We start from the raw sequence: 13,482 nt of genomic DNA, 5'->3' as shown, positions 1-13,482 counted from the left end.
CAATTCACCCAATCATGAAACAGAAAGAATACCATGTGACTATCCATCACTTCATACATTATGAGTATTTGCAACAAACTAGGAACAGATCCTCTGCAAACCAAAAATTATTCATTGTAGAAATGTGTGCATAACTCTTGATAACAAAAAAATGTGAGACTGTCAGGGTTTTTGCAAACAATTCACACACAGAAGTAAAAGCAAAATGTGTTGGATAAATTAGTTACTGTAAATAGTTTACTCACTCTGATTTCATATTTCAAAATAACCATTTACTTTATGAATTTAAGAAATAAGAGGGGCGGGGGGAGCCATTTTCCTACCTCTTCCAGGGCCCATAACGAATCAACCAGAGGCTTGATCTTCTTCTCATTGTACAGTGTTATGAGTTTGTCCATTATACCCTTAATTAGGCCACTTCGGCCCTGTTTGAAAAGTAGATTTAGCAGAGAAAATCCAGCAATGACTTTATTCTCTTCGTACAGCTTGATAGGGTTCACTTTCTCAACCTGCCACCACTGGAGAGGAACAAATGACATGAAGGTTACAAGAACAAACTAACACATAGGCCAAAGGGTTCACAATATTACAGTGTATGCAAAGAGCTTATCAGGGATCTAGATGTGTTTATTCTCCCATGGGAGATGTAACCCAACATAGAATAAAGGTTCTCTGCAAACAGGACTCAGCACTTGATCAAAAGCCCTTTAACTTCATGGATTTTGAGAAAAAACAAGGCAAAAATACAGAGGCACTTTTGTTTTGCTGACAGCTCAAGGGCTAGGGTGAAGGAGAGAAGATTCATGAAAGAAAAGTGTGAACAATAGCAGCAGAAAGGCACAGTATGAGGAAATAGCTGCATGGAAAACTGAACTGTCTGATGTAGAGTAATGGGCATAAAATACACTTGTTTGCTTTTTGTGCCCAAATTCCAAAAATTTCCAGAGTGGTCTTCTTTTAGCCACAAGGTTTGCACAAAGAAATGGGGGTAGACAGACATGTAGCTACTGGATTTGCATGTGAGGTCAAATGCAAGTTTCTGAGGCAAACGTAGACAATTGGGAGGATGGATAATCCTGTGACTAAGGGGCAGGATTTAGGAGTCTTGAATTCTATTTGTGGCTCTGCCACAGTCTTCCTTTGTTACCTTAGGGAAACCATGTAACCCCTCTGTAAAACCTCTTAACCCTACTGCCCCCTATAACCCATCCCACCAAAAATCCCATGTAAACCTTACTGCTGCTCTTGCCTCTCTGTCTAGCTCCTGCTGAAGTCTTGTACATTGATATGTTTGGGAGTCTTGCATTATCTCTAATGATGTTATTTTGTCTACTGTAGCTCCAGGGCACCCTTGTGAGCGAGATCCCACATCTTAGCGAGTTTTATTCTAGTGGGCAAAATTTTAATTAAAAAAGTTCTTATGGTTTTTGGTAACTTAATTTTCACAGGGTTAATTAGATTAGCATAAAAAAGCAGTTTACATTTTTATGAACAATTCAATGCACTACTTAATATTTTGATTAAATATTCCCTTTGATTGCCTTTTCAGTTTCCAGAGGTGGTATTATTCCCTCCAGTATCCATTACAAAGCAGCTATTGAGTCATTCTGGTTTAAGGCTTTGTAACATAGGCCTAGACATGTTGATCAAGGCTTTTGTTTTAGCCTATAACTTCCATACAGTTAGTTATCACAGTAGCTCCAGGGAACCTGGTTTCAAGACAATTGCAATGTGCAGCACACTTATTTAGATACCAAGGTTTTAAGCTGTTTATGGAACAGTATAGCCCCCCCTAGTGGATTGCATTAGTATCCTCAACAAGTCTCATTCTCGAGACCTCCCTTGGTTTCAGATGGAGAACCAGTAGCTCAAGGAACCAATGTAACTGTTGCTTTCTTCCAAAACCTACAGTAGCTGCTCTAGATGGTACCAGTGGGAGCCAATTTCAATTTCTACCAGGGTTGTCTACACTACCAATTGAAAAACATGTGGTGACCTGTCTCCTTAACTTATTTACATGTGCAGTGTGAAGCTTGCCTAGTCTTAGGCTCAAAAACAAACCAAGGCAGCGACAGAGACAATAGAATAACTTAATGGATATGTTGGTCTTGTATTTCCCAATTGTCCCCATTATGTCAAACTAACCAGACCAGGTTGTTTCAGCACTCACAATATCTTTTTCTGTAGGTTCGCAGGTAGATATTTTCTTTGGAGATAATATAGTTTTTAACGGTGACAGGAATTTCTTCAGACTATTTCAGCTCTATGTTTGCATCTAATTACAAGGATCTTTGCACATTTTAGCCCTTGCCATTATGTGAGATAGAACAAATAGGAGGTAAAGTCTCTGAGTCTCTCTTATTGGGGACTTTGATATATCCTGATTTTAGCTGCATAGAGATATTTGAAGTTAATTTCTTCTGGGAAAAAGGGTTGCTGGTATGAGGTGTTGATGAATTTTTAGCAGATAAATTGTGTGTGGTGGATCTCTGATTAGTAGCTTGTGTCCTTTTTCCTCATATCTGAAGGAATCACTTTTTGAGGTGGTTGAACTTTTCCTTGCAAACAATTTATGACAGATTTGGCCTTTTTTCTGTTTGTGAATTGTCTGAACAGATTTGTTCATTACTTGTAACAGGCCAGGGAATAATTTATTAATACTTCAGCTTTTAGTTTGTTCACAACATCAGTGAAAAGGGTAAGACAGCACCATAAGAATTGAAGCATACATTTCAGTGGGTGTCTATTCTGCAATCATGGTTTGTGATTGCAGCTCATGTAGACAACCCAAGCTAGCATTAATCTAGCTAGTTGGGGTGCCAAAGCAGCGAAGCCATGGTACCACACACTTCAGTGTGGACTGTACAAGCCCACCCAGAAGCCACGTAGTTACTCGTGAACTGCTGAGGCTTCACTGCTCTGGTGTCTGAGTAAACTAGATTAAAGCTAGCTTGGGTGTGTTTACATGAGGTGTAATCACACTCTAGTGTAGACATACCCTGTACGGCTCAATTAATTCCTAAGACTCTTAGAGATGACGGAACGTCAGCTGAGCCCTGTGACTCAAGTATATCCTTGAATTCACATAATTGTGCAGCCACATTAGAGAAGGAAAGAACCCCCTGGGAGTACAGTTGTATAGTGGATATGATATGCTACTACCAGGTCAGAAAATAAATGGATGGTTTAGTTTGGTCTAAGATATAAAATGACTTTACACAGATTATTGGCAACTCAAATATTTATTGCATACTGAGCAGACTCCTGTCTAGCTGTCGTACCAAAAGAAAAACATATCAGGCCACGCTAGATTTACCACTCTTCATTTGCACTAGTGTGATGTTATATGTTGGAGTTAGTAAACAATGGAATAGAGACAAATTAGGTTGGTGTTGGTAAAGATGAACTAAGCTGCTAAAAATAACGGGTTTAGGAGATAAATGCTAATCAGTGCAGTATAACAGAACCACAGGAGTACTATACTTACTGATTTTGCAAAGCTAAAGAAGCTTTTTGTTTCCCCAGTAACCATATTAGATGAACCTGAAAAAAAGAGATCACATAAATGTAAACACCCTTTATAACATGCCAGTGAATGAGGCCATTTAATTGTCTGCATTAAAAATAAATCAATAAAAAATAAAAACATTTCTATTTGTGCTTTGGAAAAATTCTTCTTAGTTTTTTCCCCAAATTGCATAAGCTTTAATGATGCCCTTCCTTTTATCATTGGTACAGCAATCAAAGAAGTCAAGTTGATAGCATCCTACACATTTCAGGAACAAAAGAAAGATTTGTTCATAACAAAATGACAGATAAGCTTTCATTATTTCTGAGATCAGAAAAACCACCAATTGAGCCTCTCAGACAGATGTTCATAGACAAGCAGACTAGATAATATTAGATATTTTGATAGCAAATCTCTTCCTCCCCATTACAGTTTCCTCTCTACCACTATAGTTTAGCAGCTAGGTGGTAGCTATAACCATATAGACTTCCCCTCTCTCTTAGTCTTCAGAGATGTGTAGTCTCTAACTCTCCTCTCACAGAGGCTGGGGATGTTGCGGTTTCATTAGCAGTAAGTTATGTGGCAGGTAGGCAGAGTTATAGGGAAGCAATTTCTATTATTAAATATGCTGAGTGGCCAGTGGTACAGGTTGAGGCTCTAAAGTGTGAGATTTAGAAGTCTGGATTCAGCTTGCACAGCTTGGTGTCAGACCAAATGAAGTCATTCCTGAATTACTCTCTTTCTACAGTTCCATGCAGGGCTGACGAGAGCGGGGGGGAAGCCGGTACAAATTACTGGGGCCCGGCGGTCCGGAAGGGGGCCCGGGGCCCGGCTTTCCCCCCCCCCGTCGGCCCTGTTTAGCCGGTCCGCCCTTGCTGGGGGGCCCGTAAAAATTTTTTCACCAGGGCCCGAACCCGCTCTCGGCGGCCCTGGTTCCATGCATTATACTACGGTTACTACTGCCAAACTGCTAGCTTCCTGCGTCCTGAGGAATAAGAGATCCAAAGTTGCTCTCCAAACTTATTCCTTCTATGTGACTAAGTGAGTCAACTATCTGAACCATATAGCCAGTTCCGCCTTTAGATATTTTGAAAAAACAACTTGCTTTGGAGCAACTAGCTTCTCCTAATTTTTTAGCCTATGAATCAGATCCTTAGAAACTCTTGAATAGAAATGATTGAACTGACAAAGTGTAACATGACAGATACATTCTTCATACTCCCCAGGGAGAACTTAGTAGTTTGGATGTTTTAAAGGGTGTCCCCATGCTGCTGGAAGAGGTTGGCAAATTGGTATTTTTGAAATAAACTTCTAATTGTTTTGTTTTTACTCACCATATAAAATATAAGTCCCAAGTGGTTTGAGAAGACTGAGGCCTTTTCCAGTATTTTCTCCACATAGACAATCCAGAACGATATCTACTCCTTCTGCTGAGATTCTAAGACACAAGGAGGGAAAATTTCACATTGCAACAGGACTCAAGACTTCATTTCTTTTAACTGGTCTACTATAGGATTATTGTTTACATAGCACCCACAGTTTGAAAGGCACTTCAGAAAGGAGTCGGAAGAGTTTATTATCGAATGTTAAGATTTTCAAAAGCAACTGGTGATTTTGAGCATCTCAGTTACAAAGTACACAACTGGAGCCATTTTAAGAACACCCAATTCTTCGAAAGTGCTTAGCATTCACCCTCTGAAAACCAGGCGTCTCCACTTGGGTATGCAGCAATGGAGACACCCAAGATCAATAGTCACGTTCGAAAAACTTGGCCTAGAGTCTCAGCACTGCCACACACAGTCATATTAAGTAGTATCTTACTCCACAATCAATCTCAATGAAGTTAATGGCATTATTTGTGGAGTAACATACTACTCAATGTGAGTAAAGATGTCAGAATCTGGCCTGAACTAAACATACATATGTGAGATGGGAAAGGAGTCGCAGCAAAAAAAGCCAAGTGTTAGTAAATGATTGGTTAGCTACACTATTTTTGTTTATTTCTTTCTTCTGGAAAAATGAATGAGGAAGAAGAGTTTAGTGGAGTGGTCAGAATGCTCTAGGTGGTACAGATAATTATGGAGGAAAGAGAAGTTTGGCTTTGTTGAGATTCGACTGGGATAGTATATTACAGGATGATAAAAATATGTTTGTCTGTCTGAGCAATGAGTGTTGTAACCAGAACTGAGGGAAAGAAGCAGAACATGAGAAAGTAGAAATTATATACTGTTAATCTCTGGCACAGTGGATAGTTGGGAGAGAGAAAATCATTATTTTATCACAACAACTATTTTACAGGGCAAGATGAGAATCTAAAATAGGGAGGTTATGAAAATAAATCAAGTGTTTATGTAAGTCAGAGAGGCCTGTGAAAGACTAGAGCATGGATCATGGGAATGGACGACTGTAATAACAGCATTGGTCTACTTCATAGAAGATATCGACCATGCAGCAGAAGTGCGGTGGGAGCGTTTGCTCACAATACAGTCCAATCCTCTTCATGTGTCATTCAAGTAAACAGTCTCAATTCTTTTCTCACACCAGTGTAGATCAAGAGTAACTTCACTGAGGTCAATAGTTACACTAGTGGGAAGCCAGTGAGAGATGACAATCCAGTGCAAAAACGCTAGTGAGGTGACTAGGGGCTGAGTCTACCCTCAGACACATGGGGATGTATTGGTGCTTATGAAAACAGCTCTTAGGTATGAATTTCTTCAGGGAAACAAATAATTCTATATGATACACTCTCATTCATCCCCCATGCAGATTCAGAGAGAAACTTGAAATCTATAGTTTCCACACTAGAAACAAATACTAAATTTGTAACCCCGGTAACGATGGCAGGCACTCACAGTTGTCGTAAGAACAGAAATAGGTTAGGGTACAAAAAGATTTATAGGGCTGGTGCCAGATGTATACAGTTTGGCTCCAAGTGAAGTTACTAATTCACCTGTGTGCATGGAAGGAATCATCCATGGGTGGGTCTCCTCTTTTCTGTGGAGGGGGGCACAGGGTACCATCACTCCTGCCCTAGTCTCCAAGGGTTTGGGTATCCATGCATAGGCTGGTGGAATATGTATTGTAGTAAAGAATACAGCCTTGAGCTGTATTGTCCCCTCTTTATGGTGAAAACTACTTTAAGCGTTAAAGGGGCATCATGGAGGCACTGAGAGGCTCATGTGTGTGGGTGAGTGGGGGGTCAGGGAGTGCACAATGGGGTTGGAGGCAACCTAGATCACATGCACAGGGGCAGCACTGGAGCATCCTGGGCTTCATTGCATCTTGGGGATTCCATGCTAATTTGGAGGATTCAAAGGTGCGTGGGGGTGGGGTGGGGGTCAAGCCCCTTGCTTTATCAACAAGAGGGCAAACCCAATCACCCAGATAGAAGAATTCAAAAGAAACTCAGTGGAGAATCTTACGGAGTTTCTTACCACCTACGCAGTTTCTCTCGTATAGAGGCACAATCTAGCCTTTAGTCATTACAACTACAATGAAGATCACTATGCTAACTCACTTTTACACAGCAAACCCCACAGGGGCCGCGATTCAATAGTTTTGACCCTGTCTCCACAGATCTTAAGAGTTTTCAACTGATGGTTAAAACATGGGCCTATCAGGATCCTAAGATAATTTGGCCAACCAGTATAGATGGTTATAACAACCATGCTCTAGCCTGGATAAGAATTGAGGTTATAGCTGAGGTTTTTAAACAGTGATCTAATGTCATACTCTAGTTTACATAATGTCCTTATCTAGCTAAATAATGCTTGTTCAAACATGGCTCAAATCTATGCCTACTGGCCCAGTCATGTTAGAATTCCATTTAGCTACAACCAAGTTTAAGAGAGAATTGTCCATTTGGTAGAAGAACAATCGACCTCCTCATCAAAGGCAATTCATACTGAATCTGAGCCCTAGAGTTTGTGCTCATTCGGGCTTTGCTGCTCAGACTTGAACAGTGTACGCCTTTCAGCCTGGCAAGGGTTGAATAGCCAAATTGATCCTTCTATGGAAGGGCCTACACAAAAATTGCAGCATGCTAAATGGATTTGTGGGTATAGATTTGAGTGTGAATGGGTGTCACACGGCAGGGGAGGGCTGCTTCTGCATTCATCAAGCAAAGTAAAAAAGGGGAAATGGGTCATTTTCTATCTCACTTCTCCTCAGATAGTATGTTTTTAAGTGTCAGATCATGGACATAATTCCGTTTTGGATCTCTGATCTACTAGGTCCCTGCACTAGTCAAACCAAGCTTAGAGAGAAGTCAACAGGAGCCATCCACATGAATCCAAGGGCAGAATATGGCTACAATTTGTGCAGCAGAGGAGTTGAAATTTTATATGGTTCCAATAGATAACCTTGTTTGCAAGCATTTCTGAACTATAGCTCAGGATTTACCAGCAGGGCCAGCTCCAGGCACCAGCTTAACAAGCAGGTGCTTGGGGCGGCCAAGGGAGAGGGGCGGCACCTGCGGCAATTCGGGGGCGGCAGGTCCCTCACTCCCTTTAGGAGTGAAGGACCTGCCGCCGAACTGCCGCCGCCAATCGCGGCTTCTTTTTTTCCCCCCCAATTGCCGCTGGTGGTCGCGATTGCGATCGCGGCTTTTTTTGTTTTTTGCTGGAGCCGGCCCTGTTTACCAGCCAAAAAACCCACTATCTTTTTTCAGGTGCAAAAATATAACCCGATAACGTTTGGAGCTATTTTTTAAAAAAGAGAGAGAAATATTAGTTACTCTAATGTTGCCAGTAACAAGATCTGATTTCACATTTCTCTGCACTAACTAAACCTGTGAGCGCCCGCCTCCAGTTTGACTAAAACCTGCTATTCTACTTTATAACCAAGTAAATAACCCTAGTAGTTGTAAATTATTTACCTGTTCTCTTTAATTAAACAATTACACAAACTACTGGCACATTATTCTAGGATAATTATACCCTGGGGACTATCAAAGGCATAAGGTGCAGTCAACAGTTTCTAATCCCCCAAAGCAACTATTAGCTTGTGATGACCATACCTCTTGCAATTGCCTAACTGCAATTAGACAAAGTCAGAGAACAGGGAAAGCTTTATGACTTATAAAGAATTTTTCATTTTCCTCAGAAAACAGAGATAAAGCTCTCAAATGTCTGCTGGAAACACATTACAAAGAGCCACAAAACATGAGACTTCTTCCCTTAGTAGTGTAACAGTTAGACACTGCTGATTTTTGTGGGCCAATAATTTCTCCAGGGGGGTAAAGTAATATCTTTTATTGGACCAACCTCTGTTGGTGAAAAAAGAGAAGTTACTGAGATACACAGAATTCTTCTTCAGGTCTGCTCAGCTCTGTGTGCTCAAAAACTTCTCTCTTTCACCAAACAGGCCTTGGTCCAATAAAAGCCACCTTCTCTCTCTAATATCCAGGGATCGGCAGTGCTCAACAACAGTGAACACAATAATTTTTTCTACAGCTACGCAGTTTGATGAGCATTCATTTGTAAACACATGATACTTAACGTACCCTTTCGGAATGTAATCAGGGCAGTGAATGTATCTTTATTGTAAACATCATCCCAGTCATTGTTACTTCAGGATTTTGATATAAAACAGACTTTGAAGTAGAGCCACTGCACTCTGGCAACCAAGCCATCTATCTACTAGAGCTGGTCAGGAATTTTCCATCAAAATGTTTTTGCCAATGGAAAATCCAGTTTCTGCACGATCAACATTTTCCATTTCCTGATTTGGGACAAAACCAAAAATTCAAAATATTGGCATTTCCCATGGGATGGACATTTTGATTTTCCACAGCTCTACCACCTACATTTCAGTGACACACTCATCACCCTGCCAGCATAGTCACAGCAAACAAAGAGGAAATGTAACATTTCGCATGTATGTTTTACCTTCTATTCCAAATGGCCTCAAATCACACACCCTGTGGACTGATCACAGGGGAAAATCCACTAGTAGTAAACCACAGGGAAAGTTACAAATTGCTGCCAGGCATTTTAATGGACCCCATGTAGCAAAGTTTCTCTCCACTATAACTGGGTTCCACTGTAATAATCCCTTGGAACAGAACAATGACCACCTACCACCATAGGGAGTGGGGCATTCCAAGGAGATTGTATCTTCCTCTGGTTGAGCACAGGAGAAGTCAGCGTCCCCTGGATAAGGAGCAAGGGCTGGTTTTGAATTCTGATGAAAATTTTCTTCAAAATGTCAAATGTTGAAGAGTGAAAAATTTCTGTGAACATTTCGCGCCCCCTCACCCCATTTGTTCAAATGGCCCTAGTACAGTGGGAAGTAGCTGACTCCTGGCCTGCTTCAACTGCTTCCAGAGGGAAGTGAAGAGGAGCCAGACCATCATGCTACAGCAGCTCCCCACTGGCAGTGAAAATTCACCCCCAGCAGCTTCCAGTGGGGGTGAAGTGAGGTCCTGTGAACGGTCCAGGGCTGAAGAGGTGGTGCTGGGCGGCTATCCTTTGCCAGACAACTCTTCTCCTCATCTATTGAAACTTCATGTTGAATGAAATTTTCTTCTGATGTAAAAAGGCCTTTGTTATGGTCCTGATTCAACACCCCCTGAAGTCAGGGACAGCCTTGCCACTGAACTTAATGGGAGTTGAAAAGGTGTTAAGGGGGTGATACAGAGCGTTCACATGCATACCCCAGCGTACCAAGTGCAGCTGCCACAGGGGAGTTTAACAGTAGACAGTCAGACTACTCAACCCATGCAGGATGAAAGAGTGACGAATATTGTATCCAGCTGACAATGCAGAGAATACTTGTGAGTAATTACACTGTGCTTCCCACACTAGAATTAGGTCAGGATATGGGGACTAAACACCCTGATCTTACAGGGCAGTGCCCAGGGCCGGCTCCAGCATTTCTGCCGCCCCAAGCAAAAAAAAAAGCTGCGATCGCAATCGCAATCGGAGGTGGCAATTGGGGAAAAAAAAAAAAGCCGCGATCGGCGGTGGCAGTTCAGCGGCAGGTCCTTCGCTCCTAGAGGGAGTGAGGGACCTGCCGCCCCCGAATTGCCGCAGGTGCCGCCCCTCTCCCTTGGCCGCCCCAAGCACCTGCTTGTTAAGCTGGTGCCTGGAGCCGACCCTGGGAGTGCCACAAGATCTTCAACAGCCATGAATGAAGAAGACTCCTCCAAAAGTTCTCATGGTTTCCCCCCCCCAACACCAAGCTGGTGCAGCAATGATTGAGAAGGAAGCATGCCACCTACCGAATACCCAACACTACTTCCTGTGGCCTATGTTCTTTTTGGGGGAAATCCCATCTACACGCTGAGCCTGCTTAGCTGCTGAGATCCACTCTGATCCCAACCCAAGGTGGTATAAGCTACAAACTTTGCATATATTTTGATGCAGCATCCCTTATGGAGAACCCACACAACATACTACGGGGGTGCGTGCATGTGCAATGGACGTAGAAATTTCTTTTGCTCCCTCCAGCTGATTGAGGTAGTGCATCAGTGCACTCAAGACATATGTCACAACAAATCATCTTTATTTCTAAAGTAGAATTAGAAAACAGCAACGACATCAAATATTTGTTTCTAGAATTGGAGAAAATTTCCTTTACTTTCCCTGTCAAATATATCCCTTAGCAGCCAAGATTAATCAGACTAACCCAAAAAACTGCAAGCATTTCTGAAGAAACTGAAGCCTAGGTGACAACTTCAAGAGGCTACCAGATGACTAACATTAAAGCAAACAAAATCTAAGTATTCACAATTCAATCAGACACCATAGAACTCAAGATCCTAGCGGTTTGCACAGTATAAGAACCTAGACAGACAGAATCACACAAGAGAATTCCCAAACATTTTGAATCAATTGCACCAAATCTACTAAAGTGAACAGCAATAATGAAAGACTATCAGCCTACAGGAAAATAATATGAGATTAGATTCCCCCAATCAATTTTTTTGTTCTCTTTCATTTAATTCCTTTGGCTTGTGGCAGGTATCTAAGTGAACATGATCAATAAAGCCCATGTTGGATCGTAAAGGAAGAGGGAGATACTGATTTGCTATAATTATCTTTTCATTGGAAAGACAGAGAATATCTAGATTAGATCTGTGATTGTTCCAAAACCAACCTGTTTAATCGGTTCTCATATATATGCTTAACTCACTTTTCATAGTAATTTGCTAGCTCAGAGTTGGGCAAACTACGGCCCGCGGGCCACATCCGACCCGCAGGACCCTCCTGCCCAGCCCCTGAGCCCCCGGCCCCTCCCCTGCTGTTCCCCCTCCTGCGCAGCCTCAGTTCACTGCGCCGCCAGCACAATGCTCTGGGTAGTGGGGCTGCAAGCTCCTAGGCCAGCACAGCTGCAGAGTCGCGACCTGACCCGGTGCTCTGTGCTGCACGGTGGTGTGGCTGGCTCCAGCTGGGCGGCGTGGCTGCCTGTCCTGGTGCTCTGGGTGGTGTGGCTGTAGCGCCCCCAGCCACTGGTGCTCCAGGCAGCGCGGTAAGGGGGCAGGAAGCAGGGAGAGTTGGACAGAGGGCAGGGCAGTTCGGTGGGAGGTAGTGTAGATAGAGGCGGGGGTGTACATAGGGGTCGGGGTGGTCAGAGGGCAGGGAACAGGGGGGTTGAATGGGGCTGGGGTCCCAGGAGGGCAGTCAGGAAGGAGAGATGGGGTTGGATGGGGCAGCAGGGGGCAGTCAGGGACGGGGGTTCCAGGGGCGGTCAGGGGACAGGGAGCTGGGGTTGGGGGGTGGATGGGGCAGGGGTCCGTCAGGGAACAGGGGAGTTTGGATGGGGCAGCTGTTCTGGGGGGGCCATCAGGGGACGAGAAGCAGGGGGGTTGGAGAGAGGGAGGGGCCAGGTCACGCCTGGCTGTATGGGGAGGCACAGCCTCCCCTAACCGGCCCTCCATATAATTTCAGAAACTTGATGTGGCCCTCGGGCCAAAAAATTTGCCCACCCCTGTGCTAGCTACTACTTGATAATCAAAATAAAACCCTTACCTCTTTACTTCTTGGACATAGTCTGCATTTCTGTCAAACAGGTGAGTTACTGAATCTTTGATTGCTTCATGCTTGAAAGAGGAAGCTGTTCCAAAAACAGTAACACTAGGGATCGTTGAGCAGAGCTGAGCAACGGCTTGACCCTGCAAATATATTGTTATATCAGTTCCACTGACAAAGTCAATTACTTGATTTCTGCCTGCCAATTCACTCATAATACAATAAAATCCCGGGCTGGCCATATGCAGTTTTCAAAAAACTTTCTTTATATCCTGGTCAGACATTTTACAGTCACACAGTAAAACAGATGTAAACCCACGCATATCCAGAAAAATATTCTTTGGGGATAAAATTAGTTTAACAAGTGATAAATTATACTGGAAAAACTACCACACATATATATCCCCTTCACAATGGTATTTTGAAGTAAATTCAGCTATTGTAAAATGTTCCAATTAAAGGGACAGCATCCACTTAAAATGATACTTTCGCATGAAAGACATTTACATACTGCTGCTACTGTAGCACCTAAATGATTATTACTGAAGGATTATCAGAAAAATATTTCTACTTTTTTCCAGTTTGTTTACTATGGACATTTGCCAGCATCTTAGGCCAGATTTTTTAGCATACATTGGGGAAATCCACAATGATCGGTGGATCTTATGCTCACCTGTATGAGGTGCAGCTTTAGGCTTTGAAAGCTTTCAAACACGTTTGTAACTTGTGTCACTAGAAGCATGTGAGCAGTGGAAAACTCATTTACTTAAAATTACGTTGGGTGCACTGAGTAAGAGCTAAGGTCTCACTGAGAGTCAATGAGACTTAGGATTCTAAGGCCCAGGTTCTCACAAGGTATTTAGGTTCCTACCTTCCACTGATTTAATTAAAACCAGTGGGAGTTAGGCACCTAAATACCTTATGGATCTGGGCCCTTATGAACAAGCAGGATATCACTGTTTTCCTGGTACCGTCATTTTCCTCCATTTGGGTGGGTTTTTA

The 13,482-nt window shown here is 42.7% G+C and overlaps 1 protein-coding gene across 1 annotated transcript in view; it reads right to left on the bottom strand.

The window, feature by feature from the left end:
* Nucleotides 1-272: 272 nt before the first annotated feature.
* The window catches only part of LOC112109690 (synaptic vesicle membrane protein VAT-1 homolog-like), a 43,885-nt gene continuing 30,675 nt past the window's right edge, over nucleotides 273-13,482 (bottom strand). Inside the window, exons 4-7 of the mRNA XM_026663608.1 lie at nucleotides 12,481-12,623; nucleotides 4,843-4,946; nucleotides 3,488-3,543; nucleotides 273-518 (exon numbers count right to left, since the gene is read on the bottom strand). Of these exons, the coding sequence (XP_026519393.1) occupies nucleotides 273-518; nucleotides 3,488-3,543; nucleotides 4,843-4,946; nucleotides 12,481-12,623 (549 nt within the window). The remainder of the gene's footprint in view (nucleotides 519-3,487; nucleotides 3,544-4,842; nucleotides 4,947-12,480; nucleotides 12,624-13,482) is intronic.

The sequence above is a fragment of the Terrapene carolina genome, unplaced genomic scaffold (assembly GCF_002925995.2).
Source record: "Terrapene carolina triunguis isolate 2854851 unplaced genomic scaffold, T_m_triunguis-2.0 Scaffold33891, whole genome shotgun sequence".
Lineage (NCBI taxonomy): Eukaryota > Metazoa > Chordata > Testudines > Emydidae > Terrapene > Terrapene triunguis.
The sequence above is the reverse complement of the archived record's forward strand: the minus strand, read 5'-3'. Positions and strand labels throughout refer to the sequence as shown.